Source organism: Hibiscus syriacus, unplaced genomic scaffold (genome assembly GCF_006381635.1).
Source record: "Hibiscus syriacus cultivar Baekdansim isolate YM2019G1 unplaced genomic scaffold, ASM638163v2 tig00111398_pilon, whole genome shotgun sequence".
In the NCBI taxonomy this organism is placed as follows: Eukaryota; Viridiplantae; Streptophyta; class Magnoliopsida; order Malvales; family Malvaceae; genus Hibiscus; species Hibiscus syriacus.
The window spans coordinates 2,237,256-2,255,878 of record NW_024063081.1 but is presented as its reverse complement, the minus strand read 5'-3'; the positions used below and the strand labels follow the sequence as shown (position 1 = coordinate 2,255,878).

General features: G+C 36.2%; 1 protein-coding gene across 1 annotated transcript; it reads right to left on the bottom strand.

Annotated features, from left to right (window-relative positions):
* Window positions 1-22: 22 nt before the first annotated feature.
* On the bottom strand, window positions 23-5,514 carry LOC120161021 (condensin complex subunit 2-like). The gene is made up of 13 exons (XM_039171326.1): window positions 5,149-5,514; window positions 4,821-4,922; window positions 4,059-4,176; window positions 3,466-3,536; window positions 3,336-3,396; window positions 3,059-3,259; window positions 2,681-2,964; window positions 2,453-2,597; window positions 2,101-2,357; window positions 1,973-2,006; window positions 1,286-1,422; window positions 944-1,054; window positions 23-493 (listed from the first exon to the last, which is right to left on the bottom strand). The coding sequence occupies exons 1-13, from the start codon at window positions 5,404-5,406 to the stop codon at window positions 302-304; spliced, it is 1,971 nt and encodes a 656-aa protein (XP_039027257.1). The 5' UTR covers window positions 5,407-5,514; the 3' UTR covers window positions 23-301.
* Window positions 5,515-18,623: the final 13,109 nt, after the last annotated feature.

The window sequence follows — 18,623 nt, the reverse complement described above, 5'->3', positions numbered from 1 at the left end:
TTAATAGTTAAAATTCCTCCAACAATTGGCAGAAAATAACCTCCCAACAATAATCATTATGTAGCAAAAATCAACAGTTCTGAAAGAACATTGGATTCTGAGGTACAGAGCATCAATCTCTTAGTGTTGAGGTAGAGATTTTAAGCAGCCTACTTAAAAGTATGAACAAGAACAAGTTTACATCACTATCATAAGCCCCAGCAACTCAGTTGTTGCTGAGCTACCTGGTCTAATAAACAATTTTTACAAGCAGTATTGAGTTTTCAAAGATGAACTGGATCGTTTCATTTGTATACTTCCCCTAGTGAGGAAGTTGTATACCAAGATCATACATGTCAGGCTGACCGTGGATGCACAGTCCATGCTCGTTGGCCAAATGTAGCAGGCATATGAAAAACAGATGAGGCGAAATCTCCTTGGTTGCTCCAGCTGCTTTGCAATCAGCAGGAAAGCTTGCCAAGAGATGCCTGAATGATAGCTTTTTTTCAGGGATCTTCACAAAAGAAAACAAGTTGAAAATTAGAATGATAGCAGTGAGTGCCCCGGTCCTCATTTAATGACAAACAATCAAATTGACTCCGGCAACATCAATGTTAGATTATCAGTCAATGAAAGAAATCAAATTTCTAGGGGACAGAATCAAGTTCTCATTTCATTATCCTGCTTTGATTCTATTCTTCATTATACATGATATTGCTATTGAGCTTCATTTTATAGCTTACCTTTTTGATATATTCTCTTTCATCTTCTTTTTATGTGAGGAGCATTACTTAAATGTTTTGTGTTTGCACTCCTAATGGTACAAAAAGTACGAATGAATTTGAGGCCTCCAGATGCAGGCAAAGCCAATTTGAGGATATTCTAACCACTTATTAAGTGAGCAAAAATAAGGATATTAAGATGACTATCATCTATGCTACAGAAAGCAAAAGAAAATTGGTACCTGAAATGATGTTTCTTGAGATTGTTGTATCTGATCCCAAAGAGTTTCTTTCAAAGCTTGGACATCAACTTGTTTTGATGCCTTATCATACTCGACTTCAATTTTACTAACCTGAAAATGAAATGAGGAAAGTGAGAACCATAAAATAACTAGCATTTAACTACATATTTCAATGTATGAGATAAATTTTAAATTACAAATAACCCATCCCAAAAACTAGCAAAGCAGTAGTTAAGGTTGTAATTACTGAAATAAAAAACAGTCGCTACAATTCCTTGTTTCAATCCAGAGAGGACCATCTAGGGCCAGCATGGAGAAACACCAGAAATCTAAAAGAACAACCTGTCGAGGCTGAGAAACAAGCATGCCGGAGTAATCAAGATCGCTATGATCAACTTCATCATCAAAACCACCAAATGCACCTTGCTCTTCCCAGGATGCCTGTGGATCATAATCACCGCACTGTTCCCTTGATTCGTCTGAAAATCATGTAACATGTGAAGATAATAACTATACCATAGCACATCAGTAAATGTTCTACATTTTACAATCAATAGATGCATTTGAACAAGATCCCTTCTTTTTAGCCATGAGACAAGATGTAATCTATTAGAAACAAAACAAGACAACCATTAACATGAACATTTTTGAAAAAACAAGTTCCTAGTATGCATTCATGAGCTGGTAAGTAGTTTCTTTCCTAGTATGCATTCATGAGCTGGTAAGTAGTTTCTGTAAGAGATTATAATCAAATTACATATTTTAGAACATTTTAAATGCATACACAATAATATTGTATCCTCTATGCTAAAGAACAAGTAAAAACCATCCTTTTAGCTTTAACTCGTTCAGACAACAGAGCTCCCTCCATCATGATGTGAGGGAAAAAACTTCAAGAAACAACTAGCGAAATATGACAGACTACAATGTTGTCCCAATCAACATGGGAAAGATATGTTAGACTGATTGGCAGTTTACAAACATTCAAGAAAAATACTACCATTTGAGAAGTATCTATGAGAAATTTACCAGACAACTTCCTTCTCCTCCTTCTGCCAAGGCACTGCAAAAGAATGTCTTATTAAATGAAAATCAAATAATGAGAAAAACATTAGACCAAGTCATATTTTAGTAGGAAACTTGTGATCGTGCATTACCATCGCATCTGGTAAAAGAAACAATTTGACAAGATCCTCAGGTTGATAGTGGCAATCTTCAGGAAGCTTTGTATTACAAGGTGCTCTATTTGAAGGTAGCAGTAATGACTTTAGATTTTTAGGAGGAGCAAAGATGTCTGGCACTTCATTATCCAAGGCTTTTGTGAAATCAATATCAGGCTCTGCTTGTTTCTTATTTCTGGCTTTCTTTGTTGTTAAAGTTGTTGCATTTTCTTCGTTAGAGACATTCTCAGAACCTATGGTATTCAACGCACGAAACCATGTTATTGAGCCATGAAAGGTAAAAATGTTGATAAAATATAGCACCTGTCACTAGCTCCGCGACATGTACCTTTAGTTTTCCGATATTTCCAATGATCAGGACCGGCCCAAGTATTTTGCTTCGAAGGAAATCCCAAGCTCAAAAACAAATATTCATCAACTTCTTCAAATATGCCATCTGCATCGCGATTGTTAAAAGAAAATTGCTCTGTATCCTGTGGAATTCAATTACGATTAATAAGCACATAAATCTATTCTTAACCACTTTAAACTATTAAGAGAAGAAAATATGTTAAACCTCGTGATAACTCGTGAAAGATGGTTCCACTCTGTTAAATTCCTCATCGACATAGCTTGGCTGGTCATCATGATCAAAACCATCAGTTTCAAAACTCTCAAATGCAACACCATTGAACTCATTTTCATTATTTATACTATAAGCTTGGTCTGCTGATCTCTGACTGCAGGAAAAGTTCTCCAGTGGCCTTCTGTTATCTTCATCAAATTGATTGACTATATTCTTGAGAGTCGGTGAAATTTCATCCTTTGCTTGCATGTTCAATACCATACGCTCAAGGTATTCTGTAACAGATCAAAGAATGAAAGTAATAAATATCAATACCTACTTTTCTCAAATAAAGATGTCAAAACACACCAAAGGAAACCAAAGACAAACCTTCACCAAAAGATAGATCAATTGTTTCAGATACATCATGTTGATTTGAACAAGGAATTTCCTTCCCTGGCACTTCAAATGAATCAAAGAGAACCCGGCATCCAGCATAAACACCAAGATTATTCAACAAAAGACCTTTGGCTCCACCTTCATCAAATTGTGCAGATGTTTGATGATATAGAGGATCCACTGCGAAGGCAACTGAACAAAAAAGATTGTGTCATAACCAAAGCTTGTGCCTCATACTGGAATCAAGATTGTTGGTATGTGTATTTACCATCAAATTTCTTTACATTAAGAGCCTCAAAAGAAGATTCCAATGTTGATAAAGGTGACATCTGTATACATAGACAATCATTAATGTATTGTTTAAGTAATAAATTTCTTTGAATTTAAAGACCACAAACCTTTTTCTCTGACTCTTTCTTTGGATTGCCTTTCTGTGCGGTGGCAGCATTGATATCCTCCTTCCCAGAACCTAGCATTGTAACATAACATAGCATTTAGCTAAAATCAGGCAGATAAAGCTGAGCAAGTCAACAGATAGAAATCTGACTGTAACCTATTCTTATTTTCCATGAAAAAAATACTGATTGATTAGTCTGAATCTGTTGAGGTTCTAGAACTTGAAGTTGGTATAAAATATATGTTTGGACTTTGGATAGCATAGGTGGATTAACTCGTCTGTTTTATCTACCATCTACTACAGTGTGTACTTAAAGAAAATGATTAGTTAGGATCAACAACAATGTCTGGTAATATTTATTAAATGTTTAACATAGCAAGCATTTGTACAGACTCTTGCATTTCATGCCAAGCACTTGGGCAGATTACGCCCTTAGCATAGCCTGCTCCTTTAATTAACAGGTTTAAAAAAAACAAGACGCTAATCTGAAGAAAAGCAAATGCAATGGAGAGCTTATGTCGCTAAATGTCAAATCAGACATACAAAAAGTGATAGAGAGAAATAATGTAGGCACCAGCATAAAACAAATCTAACCTTGCTCATTTTCATAACCTGCTCTGTTTATCCCGCCGAGAACCTTGTATGCCTCTGAATGAACCGAATCCACCCTCAACGAGTAAATCTTGACACCAGCTTCCAAAGTACAACTGGCCTGTACAAAGTATATTGCAACTCCATTAAACATGAAGAAACAATGGTAATATAATCAATTAATCAGGCTATAATTTTTTTAGCCTTTTTTCTCCAAACATTTCTGATAGTTTTGGCTTTCACAGTTACCTCTAGACTTAGCAATATTAGACACAGATACAAATATAAAAATTTATGAAAATCTATAGAAACAAACTCATTAATGTATAAAAAAATATTTATGCAAGTATACAATACTCTAAACATAATTATGGAACAACAAAATATATGAACGCGACAAGGATATAGGAGGTCTAGTTATAAGCAACTGGTTCAGCTCACATTTACACGACAGATACTCAGTCTGACACAGTTGAAAATGCAGTTGCACTGATCCAGAACAACATAAGGAACTTCTTGTTTCGGACTCTCAGTCTAAGCATTGATTTACTTCCATATTAGATGGTAAAATCACTATTAATAACTAAAAGGAAATGCCTTCTGTAATAATAAGCAATAAAGGTGAAACATATTCCTAAATACACCTATTATAGTCCCCAACATTAGCCTCGGAATTATTTTGTTGATTTTGTTATCGGGGTCAAATTCATATCTTGTTTAATCCACTTCCTACCATGTTAAACGTAATAAAAACGCTAAACATACCTTTTGAAAGTTCGTCTCCACATCATTTTCTTCTTCAACCTTGATAATGTCGCGAAGATGGTCTATTAAATTCAGCTCCCAAGTATTCTTTTGATTAATTTTCTGCTTCCAAAAAAAAAAGAAAAATAATAAATTAAATACACATAAAAAGACATTAGAACAATCCAACCACCAAAACTCAAATGCTACCGCTTACTATTTTCTTAAATTGAAAAAAGAAAAAGAAAACAGGATGCAGTAACGCAAAGATTTTAAATTTCATTTACTTAAACCTACAAAACAAAAACTCGCATTAATGGGATAGAGAGATTGAGCGGGAATTAGAGACATTTTCACTGGCCAATTTGATGCAATTTTGGAACAACTCTAGAATCTGAACTTTATCGAGGCAAGGATCGGGATCAGTTGGCGGCTGAGCCTGTGAAGTTATGGGCTTCCGGCGGATAGCTGCGGCTCGCGCGACTCGAGCCTGCGCACGCTCGAGTTTGTCGTCGTTAGAGCCCAAGAAGAAGGGGCTTGTTGGGGACTGGATGCGAGCAGCCATAGGGATCCGTGGCCTAGGGTTAGGGCTTAGCGCTTCGGCCATTGGCTAAAGGGGGCTTAGGCGTTTTTCTTCTTTAACAGTTCGACGGAGCCTCCTTGTTCAGAGCTTCTGTAGTCTGAAATTGGCGGAAAAAGAAAAAGGGGAAAAATGCAGTTTCTTCACTCTCTCGTTATAAGAAAAATAATTAAACAATAAATATATATTTTCATTTCCCTCCAATTTCATGGTTTGAATCTCAAAGACAATTTTGTAGTTCTAGTTGCGTGCGGAGTCCGAGATCTATGAATCAAAACCGTCGGTTTATTTTACTTTTAAGTTTTTCCATAATCCCATTGACCCTGTAATTTTGTTGACAAAAAAACCTAAAATTTGATGTATCATATAATTTTATGTAATTTAAAAAAACTTAATATAAAAAATATTTAAATTATACTTTTTTTCGTTTAAATATTTTTTTAATATAGTCGTCTAACGTTTTCGACGTTATCATTTTAAATGTATGATCTATCACAATCGTTAAAAATTAATCAACCAATCATTATTTAACACTTGATTTAATTTTTAATTTCCTTTTATTTTTTTAAAAAATAAAATTTTCTATTATACAAAAAAATACCTCAAACATTATAAAACTCCAAAAATATCTCTAAAATCTTGTTGTCGATCGTCATTATGGTTGGCGTTCACCTACTCACTCGTCAACCACTATTTATAGTCCTTATACAAAAATAATTGGGTTTAAGGATTTTGAGGATTAAAACTATTATAAGTGACTGACGATGAGTGAGTAGACGATCGACGGGGATTGTTGTTTTGGGATTAAGGAAAGATTTTTTTTGAGATTTTACAAAAAAAAGGTGGAGTTTTTTTTTTTTTTGAAAAAATAATAAAAATTTTAAATTTTTTAAAATAAAAATTTATAAACTTAGCACGTGTCACATTTTGAGTAGTTGATTGATTTTTAACGAATTTTTTAATGATTATGACGAACCAGACATATAAAATAATAATGTCAAAAAGGTCAAGCACCTACATTAACTAAAAATATTAGACACTAAAGTGAAAAAATATGTATAATTTAAACATTTGTTTGTAATTAAACCTTAAAAATTTTAATATATATATATATATTTTAATAAAATAACATTATCCAAATGGTTGTAGTTCACAATGCATATAATATAAATAAAGATAAATTACACTCCTAACCATTTAATTATATGTCATTTAATTATAAAATAATTTAACACGATGATTAATCCTTTTAATTTTATCAACCTGTAGACACTAATTTCCATCCACATTTTTTATTTTTACATATATACACATATATATTATATAGTTTGCAAATTGTTTTTGAAAATACATATATAATATATAGTTTAAAACATTTTTTGAAAATATGTATATTATATAGTTTTTAAAATATTTTTTGAAAATTATATATTATATAGTTTTTGAAAACGTTTTTAAAATATATATAATATATACTTTTGAAAACGTTATGAAAACACTTATATAATATATAATTTTTAAAAACCATTTTGAAAATATATTTTTTTGAAAATTATATAATATATAGTTTTTGAAAACGTTTTAAAATATATATAATATATACTTTTGAAAACGTTATGAAAACATTTATATAATATATAATTTTTAAAAACCATTTTGAAAATATATATAATATATAGTTTTTTTTTAAAAAACATTTTAAAAATTTATATATTATATGTTTTTGAAAACGTTTATATATATATTATATTATTATTATTTATTTTTTACTTTTAATTTATTTATTTCTCATTTATTTTTTGTGCAGGGTCCAGGTTCAAGAATCCAGTCCAAGTTTGGGCCTGAACTAGCCCGGCAAGAGATTAGGGTTCCCAGTTTTCAGTCACCAAGCAGTCAGGGAGCCAAACGGTCAACAGTGCCAACGGCCGGCCGAGATCCCCGGGACTGACCCATCCCGGGATGACCGGCCACAACAACCACGATCCCGAGATCGTCGGGACTCACAACGGCCAGTGGGGGTTATAAAAACCCACGGGCGACGGGGGGATCTGGGGAGAACCCAGAACCGAGAGAGAACCCACGAGGCATCACAACCAAAAACTGAGAACACAGTGAAATAGACCACCACGGTCGAACAAACCGAACCATTAACCCATACTGCCAAAAAACAAAACCAAACACAGTACCATTACGAGAACAGTACACCAAAGAGACAACCACAGAGAACCATCAACCAAGTATCATCGATCAACAGAGATATACAGTCAGTAAATCAAAACCACATAGAACCAAAATACGACAGTACCCACAGTAAACTGAGAAAAAATCAACACGAGTATATCATACAAAAATCGCCCCAAATACCAACAAAACGAGAAAAGCCGAGGCCTTTCTCTCAACGATAGGAGCGAAGAACGGCACCGGAGGAGAAGCATCGGAAATCCAAGGGTCAACGAAGAAAAGGGGTAAAAAATCGGAACTTCAAACCTAGATCTACTCCGTTCAGTGGGTTTCTTGGGGGATTTTGGCTTCGGATTTTTGTTAAGGTTGGTGAGGGGAGTGTTTTGCTGAGTGTGTTCTTCTCGGCCGCCGCGAGCAGCGGCTGGGACGGCGAGTAGTGGTGGCCGACGGTAGCTCCGGCGAAAGAGCCTTAGAGAGTGAAGAGAGAATTTCTTTTCTCTCAATCTGAGAGAGAGAGGAGGAAATGTTGAGAATGAAACGAAAATAGGCGGGTTTGGATATATATATACCAGGGACTACCGTGTAATTACAGGATAGTTAAATCCTTTCCGCGATCCCTGTAAGTTTGAGTCGCAATCCATTTCAGTCACCATATGCAATTCGGCCACAGGATTTTCAATTGTTTCAATTCGGTCCCTGTTTAAACTTTACATTTTTGCAATTTGACCCCCTAAATTCTGACCCTTTTTTATTATCATGCTTGCTAATTATTATTCTTTTTATTTTCTTTCTTACTTCATACTGTTTCCATTTTATTACTTTTAAAATAATATTTTTTCTTATTTATTTAGTATTTATTTATTATTTATTTAATTTTAATTTAATTTCTTTGATTTATTGTTTTTTTATATTATTTACTTTTATTATTATTATTTATTTTGATTTATTTAATATCTTTTTTATCATCTAACATTTTCTTTAACATTTTCAGTGGTCCTTTAAATCGGTCAAAGGTAAACAATTCGATCGAGTATTTAAATTCTAATTTAAATTTTTTTTTATTTTCGCTATTAAAGACAATCGGTGAATTAATTGGTACCGAAAGGGCGGTTCAAGGGTGCTAATCCTTCCTTGACCGTAACCGACTCCCGAGCCCAACATATTTCGGGTACAACGCAGATCAGGTAAGATGGTATCCGACCTACCTAAATTCGTTTTAAATGGTCGGTGGCGACTCCAATTCGTTTAATCCATATTTTTCAAGTCGAAGCCCAATTCCGGGGCCCAACCGAAAGACGGTTCCGACAGCTTGGCGACTCCGCTGGGGACAAGGTAGGTGAGTCAGGCCAGAATTAATTTTTTCGGTTGTCTTTTTGTGCGAAAATGGTAAGTTTAAATTTTAATTTATTTATTCGATTCCAATTATTTATCTTTGATTATTTTTCAAATAAATAGTTGTACTGACGTTTTGTAATGATTTCAGATTTTTCAAAATTGTCATCTCTAGCTCTATACCCGAGCTCCGAACCCTTTTAAGTGGGGGCGAAAGCGACGCCTTCGTGGGAATTTATTCTCCGTATGGGCCTAGCAAGTAACCTTCGGGATTCATATACCTTATGTCTTCGTGTGAATTTATTCTCCGTATGGGCATAAGGGAATGTATCCTCTCGAGTTTAACTTAGTCCACATAAGCTTGTGATGGGCTTAGGACTAAGGGTCTGGCAAGCCCAAGGGGGCACCAGCAAGGAGAACTCGAGTACCTTTTTAAAACCTAAACCGATAGAGTACAAAGAATTAGAGACCACCCCGAAACCTCAATTCAAACCCTAGGTTGTTTTGATTATTTCCTCCTTTATTTTCTGTTCAAAGCATGCGAACTAGACAAATATGCGGTTAGGATTTGTTTGAAATTAGCATGCGGGATAGAAATCATGTCCGGGTAGGAATTAAAGCATGAGGGGTAGATATCATATGGGGTAGGATTTCTCATTTTTTTTTATTATTTTGATTTACCTCACTAACCCTTTCATTTTTTGTTCTCTTTTATTTTGTGTTCATTGTTTGCATCATTTAAAACGATGTGTTGATCCACAAAAAAATGTGTTTGTTAAAACATGAATAATCTGCATTAATGGACAAATGGGTTATAATACAAATAGATAAAAAACTCAGAAGTCCAACCGTGGTCAAAGAATACTCGAAGGTAAAGTTGCAGGGGCAATATGAGGAAAAGGTCATTGACCCAGACGCTCCTTTTGAAAACTACGACAACAAGTGGCGAAACCCCAGCTAAGCCGCAGACCATTATTGGCAAATTCTAGAAACAAGTCGATAAACTTCGGATAAAGGGCTCCAATGACACTTTCGTTAGAAACAAGCTCGGTAGAAAGTGAAAGTCGAAGATGCAGTCCTTCGAGCAAGCATCTCATTATTTGCACATTTTAGCCAAATGAGCCGGAATGGTGCGACAGGATATTCAAAAAGACGAATTAACTTGTCAGAAGATGTACAAGATTTGTACCATCAAAAAGAGTTTTTTTGTCGCTTCAGACGTAACACTTTTGTCACCAATAAGGGTTATTCAGAATAACAGGCACATTTTTTGGATCAATGCCTCGGACATTTCATGCATCACATATTTAGACATTTTGCATTTCTTATTTTCTTTGCATTTTGTTATTTTCTTTGCATTCACATTAACTAATATATACATGTCTCATCAAAAGGAGTAAATACTGGATACACCGCCTCAAGTATTGGACACACCCCATCCACATAACACTCGTTTGAAGAAGAAGAGGATGGAAGCCAGAATTACACAAATCGAGGAGAATATGTTAAAACTACAAAAGGAGCTAGAAGACAAAATAAACCAGAACAGTCGAAATACTCTAGAAACAATCACAAAGAACCAAGAGTCCTTGGTTGATCAGATCGTTGCCAAGTTAATTGGCCTACAACAGACCAGTGCGCCTGGGGCAGGTTCATCGGAAGGGGTAACTATACAACCTACCCCACAAGTGGTTATCTCACCTGAAATCTTACCAGAACTTCGAGGGGACTCATCTGCTGCAAAATCAAAGCCCTTGTCATCTGTACTTAACCCTAAGAACAATCCGGGTTATTACCATGTACCGGATTTGGATGAAGAGGAAAAAGCGAGGAAGATGGAGGAAAAAATCAAACAATTGGAGGACCAAATGAATATAGTCAAAGGAGACCGTGACTACCATGAAATCGATGCAACGGAACTTAGTCTAGTCCCGGACTTGGTTCTTCCCCCGAAATTTAAGTCCCCGGAGTTCGAGAAGTTTGACGGGAATAGTTGCCCATCCGCTCACATCACCATGTTCTGCCGAAAGATGACAGGATATGGAGGAAACGACCAACTCCTGATCCACTGCTTTTAGGATAGTCTGTCGGGCTCAGCCATTCGGTGGTACAACCAGCTAAGCCGATCAAATATCAAGACCTGGAAGGACCTGGCCAAGTCATTTCTGGAACAATACAAGCATAACAATGACATAAGGCCAGATCGAGTTATGCTACAAAACATGGAAAAGAAGCATAACGAGAGTTTCAGGCAGTACGCACAAAAATGGAGGGACTTGGCTGTGCAAGTTCATCCACCGTTAGATGAAAAGGAAACCCGGAAACTTTTCGTGCAGACTCTGAAGGCTCCATACTTCGGGCATTTGGTGGCGATCACATCAGGAAGCTTTTCAGACTTGGTTATGGCCGGAGAAATGATTGAGTCGGCCATAAAGCAAGGCAAGATTAAGGATGGGGAAACCAGTAAGAAGCCTCCTATGAGGGAGAGGGATGGAGAGGTTAACAACATCAAACACTCCAGCAAAGGTGTTACAATCTCCAGCCCAAAACCAACTGCGGCTGTACCGTTAGGTACTTCTAAACAAGAGTCCAGAAGGGAAAGGGAACATTTCGACCCTATTCCCATGACCTACAAAGAGCTTTACCAGCAACTTCTTGACACCCATGTGGTGTCACCATATCCAGTAGAACCCATGAAGCCCCCATACCCCAAATGGTATGACGAGAATGCGTATTGTGAATATCACGGCGGAGTCCCAGGGCACACAATTGAGAACTGTTACGCATTTAAGAGGGTCGTACAAAAGATGCGTAACCAGAACTGGATCGACTTCAACAACTTGGGGGCATCCAAGTGAGGAATGTCATTTCATCATTTGAGGCATTCTGTTTGACTTTGTTTTTCTTCCATTTTTTTCTCAAAGTTTTTGTAAGAACATTTTAATCAAATTTATGTTACTTTAAAAGATGTCAAGCAATGGATCATATTTGCAAATTTGTAATTCTTTGCATATCATTTGAATTAAGAAACTCTGTAAACGATTCAAAGTTATGAATCTTTGACGAAGTAACATGATTTAATAACAATGACTTTGACCTTATCCAGAATATACCCTCAAACACCATACCCCGCTCTTGTAATTAACCAATATACCCTTTTCCTTTCATAAGGTGCGGACAACATGGGGCATCATTTGCATATGACAATTACTATGTTTGTTATTTAAGACGTTCAATGACGATGATGATCTTTACAAATGAAAGAGTCGAGTAGGTGAATCCAGTTTAGGTCAGTTGCTTGAAAATTGAACTCTAAAGATGAGATTCCTTGAATTTCAAAAACACCTAGGCTATAACAGGTTCTTCTTGACAATCTTAGGAAATTAAATCCGTAAAAACTGAGCTATTCCGCTAAGGCAATTTGTTATAGAGGGAACTTGAAAGCCCTGGCCTTATGAGTAGATTACGTTCAAACCATGACATTGCTCGGACACTTGGCAATTCAGTGTTTGCTCCACTGCTCTTGTCAGGCTGAAGACTCTGTGATGAGATGAACCCTTCAGTTAACTTGATAAGAGTGATTATAATATTAAGTTGTCCCTCTAAAGCAATTGGTCAAACGCCCCGGCTTTATGGATTCAGCTAGCCAGACAATGGTAAACTAAACCAAATTTATCTAAGCAAGAACTTTTCGGTAATGATGGACTAAGGGAGTTAAGGAACACCTGTTATAGTCAACTACACATGAGCACTCAAGAATTTCATTTTTAGATCGATATTTTTTGCACTGCCTTTGTTAGAGGAGCCTACAAAGCTTGAACAAATAGAATATTTCAGAGGACCGAAATAAAATGTCTAGTAATTGGTCATTCTAGTTGCGTCATTTTGTCCGCACCCAAATGAAATGCCAAAGCATGGTTTGATATTTCAAAAAAATGACATTTTGGGTTACCAAAACCTTAGAAAGGAGGCCAACCTAAAGCCAACTCATCCATTTGAACATTTGTCAAAGATTTGTAACTCTGAGAGCATTAAAAGAGCTCTTGATTCCTTTGATATTTTTTGAACTCACGTTTACAATTTGATTCAATTGCGAACAATACTTTACAACATTTTTATCATTTCTCTCTCCTGAAACAAGAAAAAGGAGAAAAACGTTTTCAAACAGAACAATCTCAGATGTGAAATGTCTGTAAAGCCCAAGCTCGAGAAGCAAATGGGGCACGATCGATTCCATGGACCAGATTGGCAGGCAAAGCACGAGACTCCATCCAAGAAATAACACATAATTCATTCATGATTGCATGCATCTTAGACATACTTAGGTGCATCACATTCATCATTTTAGCATACATAATTTTGCAGCTTTCAGAGTCAAGCTTCGACTTCAGGATGAAGGTTACTCGACTTGCAAGCACCTTTAAAGAACGATGGTGTAACTCAGCAGCAAGAAGTTACACCTCAACCGACTTTACATAACTACAGATCTCAGAACCAATGTCAGATGGGTTCGAGAACCAATTCAGATCGAATCTAGTTCGGTTCAAACTCACCAGGAGCAACATGTTTTCAGTTAACACTTTCAAGCCAGATTTCAATTCCACGACGGAAGATATCCGGCTGTCAGAATTTATCAGTAGGTTTTCCCAGAGCAGCTTAGGGGAACCACCGGAAGTATCATGACCGTTTTCGACCCGTAAAGGGAAGCCATTTTTTAAACAAACTATTTGCAGCTTAGCTCAAGGCCAGAAGGGCTACCTGCCACCAAGACCTTCGAGTTCGACTACGCTCAGCTCCAAGGCACATCATTTGCAGAATAGCTTAAGTCGAGAAGGGTTATCTGCCAAAGACCCTTAAGTTCGATTACACTCAGCTTCAAGGGCATAACATTTACAGCATAACTCAAGGCTAGAAGGGTTATCTGTTAGCAAAGACCTTTGAGTTCGACTACGCTCAGCTCCTAGGCACATCATTTGCAGAATAGCTTAAGTCGAGAAGGGCTATCTGCCAAAGACCCCCGAGTTCGATTACACTCAGCTTCGAGGGCACATCATTTACAGCATAACTCAAGGCTAGAAGGGTTATCTGTTAGCAAAGACCTTTGAGTTCGACTACGCTCAGCTCCAAGGCACATCATTTGCAGCATAGCTTAAGTCGAGAAGGGCTATCTGCCAAAGACCCCCGAGTTCGATTACACTCAGCTTCAAGGGCATAACATTTACAGCATAACTCAAGGCTAGAAGGGTTATCTGTTAGCAAAGACCTTTGAGTTCGAATCCGCTCAGCTCCAAGGCACATCATTTGCAGCATAGCTTAAGTTGAGAAGGGCTATCTGCTAAAGACCTTCGAGTTCGATTATATTCAACTTAGAGGCAAATCAGGCTTACAGAATAGCTCAATGCAAGAAGGGCTATCTGTCAATAAAACTGTCGAGTTCGATTCTAATCAGCTCGATAACACCTCAATCACACTACTGTCCGGCTGTAATCGAGATTTTCAAGTCCAGAAGAAGATCTGGGTTAACTGTGCCTCAGTGATAAAAAATCTTTTTCCAGCAACATAGCTTAAGTCGAGAAAAGCTATTTGTCAACAAAGACTTTTCGAGTTCGATTTTATTCAGCTCGAGGGCTTGTCAAAACAGATGGTGAAGTCAAAGAAATATTTTCCAGCCGAATTTTTAACCAAGGTCCTTAAACTGAGGAAAAGACCGAGGTTGACTACAATTGGGCAACAAGAAGTCGCATTCCGATTCAATTCCATATCACTTCAAGATTGACTTGACTTCACGACGGAGGGATCATCCGCAGCTCAATCCGACAGGGGGTTTTTCTTCAACCCCACTGAACGAAAATTTGTGTCTTTTTATCTTTGTCCTATTTTTCGTTCCACGAAAAAGGACAAAGAGGGGCAGCTGTAGACACTAATTTCCATCCACATTTTTTATTTTTACATATATACACATATATATTATATAGTTTGCAAATTGTTTTTGAAAATACATATATAATATATAGTTTAAAACATTTTTTGAAAATATGTATATTATATAGTTTTTAAAATATTTTTTGAAAATTATATATTATATAGTTTTTGAAAACGTTTTTAAAATATATATAATATATACTTTTGAAAACGTTATGAAAACACTTATATAATATAATTTTTAAAAACCATTTTGAAAATATATTTTTTTGAAAATTATATAATATAGTTTTTGAAAACGTTTTAAAATATATATATATACTTTTGAAAACGTTATGAAAACATTTATATATATAATTTTTAAAAACCATTTTGAAAATATATATAATATATAGTTTTTTTTAAAAAAACATTTTAAAAATTTATATATTATATGTTTTTGAAAACGTTTATATATATATTATTATTATTTATTTTTTACTTTTAATTTATTTATTTCTCATTTATTTTTTGTGCAGGGTCCAGGTTCAAGAATCCAGTCCAAGTTTGGGCCTGAACTAGCCCGGCAAGAGATTAGGGTTCCCAGTTTTTAGTCACCAAGCAGTCAGGGAGCCAAACGGTCAACAGTGCCAACGGCCGGCCGAGATCCCCGGGACTGACCCATCCCGGGATGACCGGCCACAACAACCACGATCCCGAGATCGTCGGGACTCACAACGGCCAGTGGGGGTTATAAAAACCCACGGGCGACGGGGGGATCTGGGGAGAACCCAGAACCGAGAGAGAACCCACGAGGCATCACAACCAAAAACTGAGAACACAGTGAAATAGACCACCACGGTCGAACAAACCGAACCATTAACCCATACTGCCAAAAAACAAAACCAAACACAGTACCATTACGAGAACAGTACACCAAAGAGACAACCACAGAGAACCATCAACCAAGTATCATCGATCAACAGAGATATACAGTCAGTAAATCAAAACCACATAGAACCAAAATACGACAGTACCCACAGTAAACTGAGAAAAAATCAACACGAGTATATCATACAAAAATCGCCCCAAATACCAACAAAAACGAGAAAAGCCGAGGCCTTTCTCTCAACGATAGGAGCGAAGAACGGCACCGGAGGAGAAGCATCGGAAATCCAAGGGTCAACGAAGAAAAGGGGTAAAAAATCGGAACTTCAAACCTAGATCTACTCCGTTCAGTGGGTTTCTTGGGGGATTTTGGCTTCGGATTTTTGTTAAGGTTGGTGAGGGGAGTGTTTTGCTGAGTGTGTTCTTCTCGGCCGCCGCGAGCAGCGGCTGGGACGGCGAGTAGTGGTGGCCGACGGTAGCTCCGGCGAAAGAGCCTTAGAGAGTGAAGAGAGAATTTCTTTTCTCTCAATCTGAGAGAGAGAGGAGGAAATGTTGAGAATGAAACGAAAATAGGCGGGTTTGGATATATATATACCAGGGACTACCGTGTAATTACAGGATAGTTAAATCCTTTCCGCGATCCCTGTAAGTTTGAGTCGCAATCCATTTCAGTCACCATATGCAATTCGGCCACAGGATTTTCAATTGTTTCAATTCGGTCCCTGTTTAAACTTTACATTTTTGCAATTTGACCCCCTAAATTCTGACCCTTTTTTATTATCATGCTTGCTAATTATTATTCTTTTTATTTTCTTTCTTACTTCATACTGTTTCCATTTTATTACTTTTAAAATAATATTTTTTCTTATTTATTTAGTATTTATTTATTATTTATTTAATTTTAATTTAATTTCTTTGATTTATTGTTTTTTATATTATTTACTTTTATTATTATTAGTATTATTATTATTATTATTATTTTGATTTATTTAATATCTTTTTTATCATCTAACATTTTCTTTAACATTTTCAGTGGTCCTTTAAATCGGTCAAAGGTAAACAATTCGATCGAGTATTTAAATTCTAATTTAATTTTTTTTTTATTTTCGCTATTAAAGACAATCGGTGAATTAATTGGTACCGAAAGGGCGGTTCAAGGGTGCTAATCCTTCCTTGACCGTAACCGACTCCCGAGCCCAACATATTTCGGGTACAACGTAGATCAGGTAAGATGGTATCCGACCTACCTAAATTCGTTTTAAATGGTCGGTGGCGACTCCAATTCGTTTAATCCATATTTTTCAAGTCGAAGCCCAATTCCGGGGCCCAACCGAAAGACGGTTCCGACACAACCGAATCATTTAAATGATGTCAATCAAATCAATTGTCGTCAATATTTGATAAAGGATATGGCGTAATTAAAATGAGGATGATGATTATTTAAATGTAATTAGACGAAAATTAAGCGAAAAAGGAAAAGGAAAAAAATAGACAATGACCTTAATTAAATTAAGGTATAAGACTATATTTTGAAATATTTTTTTTTAAAAAATCACTTTAAAGAGAATTAAAGAGTAAGATGTGATGAGAATAAAAATAGTCGTTAAAAGAGGTAGAGACATAGATACTCAACAAGGTTAATGAGTATCGTTAGATTGAATTTTTTTTTCTTTCAAAAACCATGAGTTTACAAATCTTTGCTTATGATTGAAAAATAAAAAACAAATGGGGTTTCGGTGTGTTACTATAGACTAACATGCAGACATGTCATAAAAATAAAAGCGCACTTTTATTGGTTACTACGCACAGTTGGATGGATGAAGACCAGAGATCAACTTCCCCGGTTCCAATACCTGCAATTCACTTCCATAAAGGAAAGAAACTAAACAAACTACAAGCAAATACAGGTAAGTTTTCACAAAAAATGGTTCAGGATTTAAATAGATACTATATCTTAGCAACATACAAGAATCAGGATTATCCCAAGTTGCCATTTTCAAGGAAAGATGAGCTTACAGACAACAGGACACATCAGAATGTTCTCATTAAAAATAAATAAATACTCACCTTTTAACGCATCAAAAGTTGTCGCTTGTAGCAAATGTACATACAAATTAGTTGAGTCAAGTTCTGGTTCTGGTTCAGTTTATAAGCTGTAATAATGAAGATTTTACATGTTTCTCGTGTTCTAGCATCAAACAAACAACAATAAGCTTAGAACAGGGCTTGATGTCTTAACCTATCTGATGTCACAAGTATAGCAGGCAGGCATCGCTCATTTGCTCCTAGAGCAATTATTCTCCAAATCAAACTGTCATGGTACATTGATCCACACACTGCTTCGAGGACTGTTTCGAGTAAAGGTCTTGGAATGATCTTCCATGCTTTGTTCACCATTTGCTTTCGCTTCTTCTTCGTCTTCTTCTACGCTTGCGTTTCTGGAGTCTATTCTCTGCTCCGCTGGTCAGTATTGAGGTCCTAGGGAGTGTTCACAAAAGGGAGGCAACAAACGCTAATAGGGAGATATGGACTACTTAAACGCAGCTCTGTTTGCAGATAACTTGAGCCCAAAACCAGTTTTACGGATGGACTACTTTCGAATTTGTATTTCAGATTGTTGACTTTTACAATCAAACAAGATTGGATCAAATTTAGGTTGAGGGGTCAAAATTATGGGTTGGATCAGAATTGATGGGTGTACCAAGAAGTAATTAGAAAAGCCATCTACCATTGAAATGTATATGTTCATGTGAACTCTGTAATTGGATCAGTCTACCCAGAAAACAGCCATAGCTGGTCCATACTCACTAGATATTGCCTCACTATGAGGACAAAAGAAATGCTTAAATGAGTTCTTTCTATGTTGGATTTGAATATCTTGGCCAACGGAAAAAATAACTGATTGGATAAACTGCCAAGTGTAGTAAAATTGTTGTACAACG

What these genes read in the sequence shown, in the direction of transcription:
- LOC120161021 (XM_039171326.1), bottom strand. Translation starts at nt 5,406, where the DNA reads ATGGCCGAAGCGCTAAGCCCTAACCCTAGGCCACGGATCCCTATGGCT. An exon ending in TGATCTATCTTTTGGTGAAG is followed by an intron (nt 2,965 to 3,058) that starts GTTTGTCTTTGG and finishes GATCTGTTACAG; the next exon opens with AATACCTTGAGCGTATGGTA. An exon ending in GAAATATCGGAAAACTAAAG is followed by an intron (nt 2,358 to 2,452) that starts GTACATGTCGCG and finishes TGAATACCATAG; the next exon opens with GTTCTGAGAATGTCTCTAAC.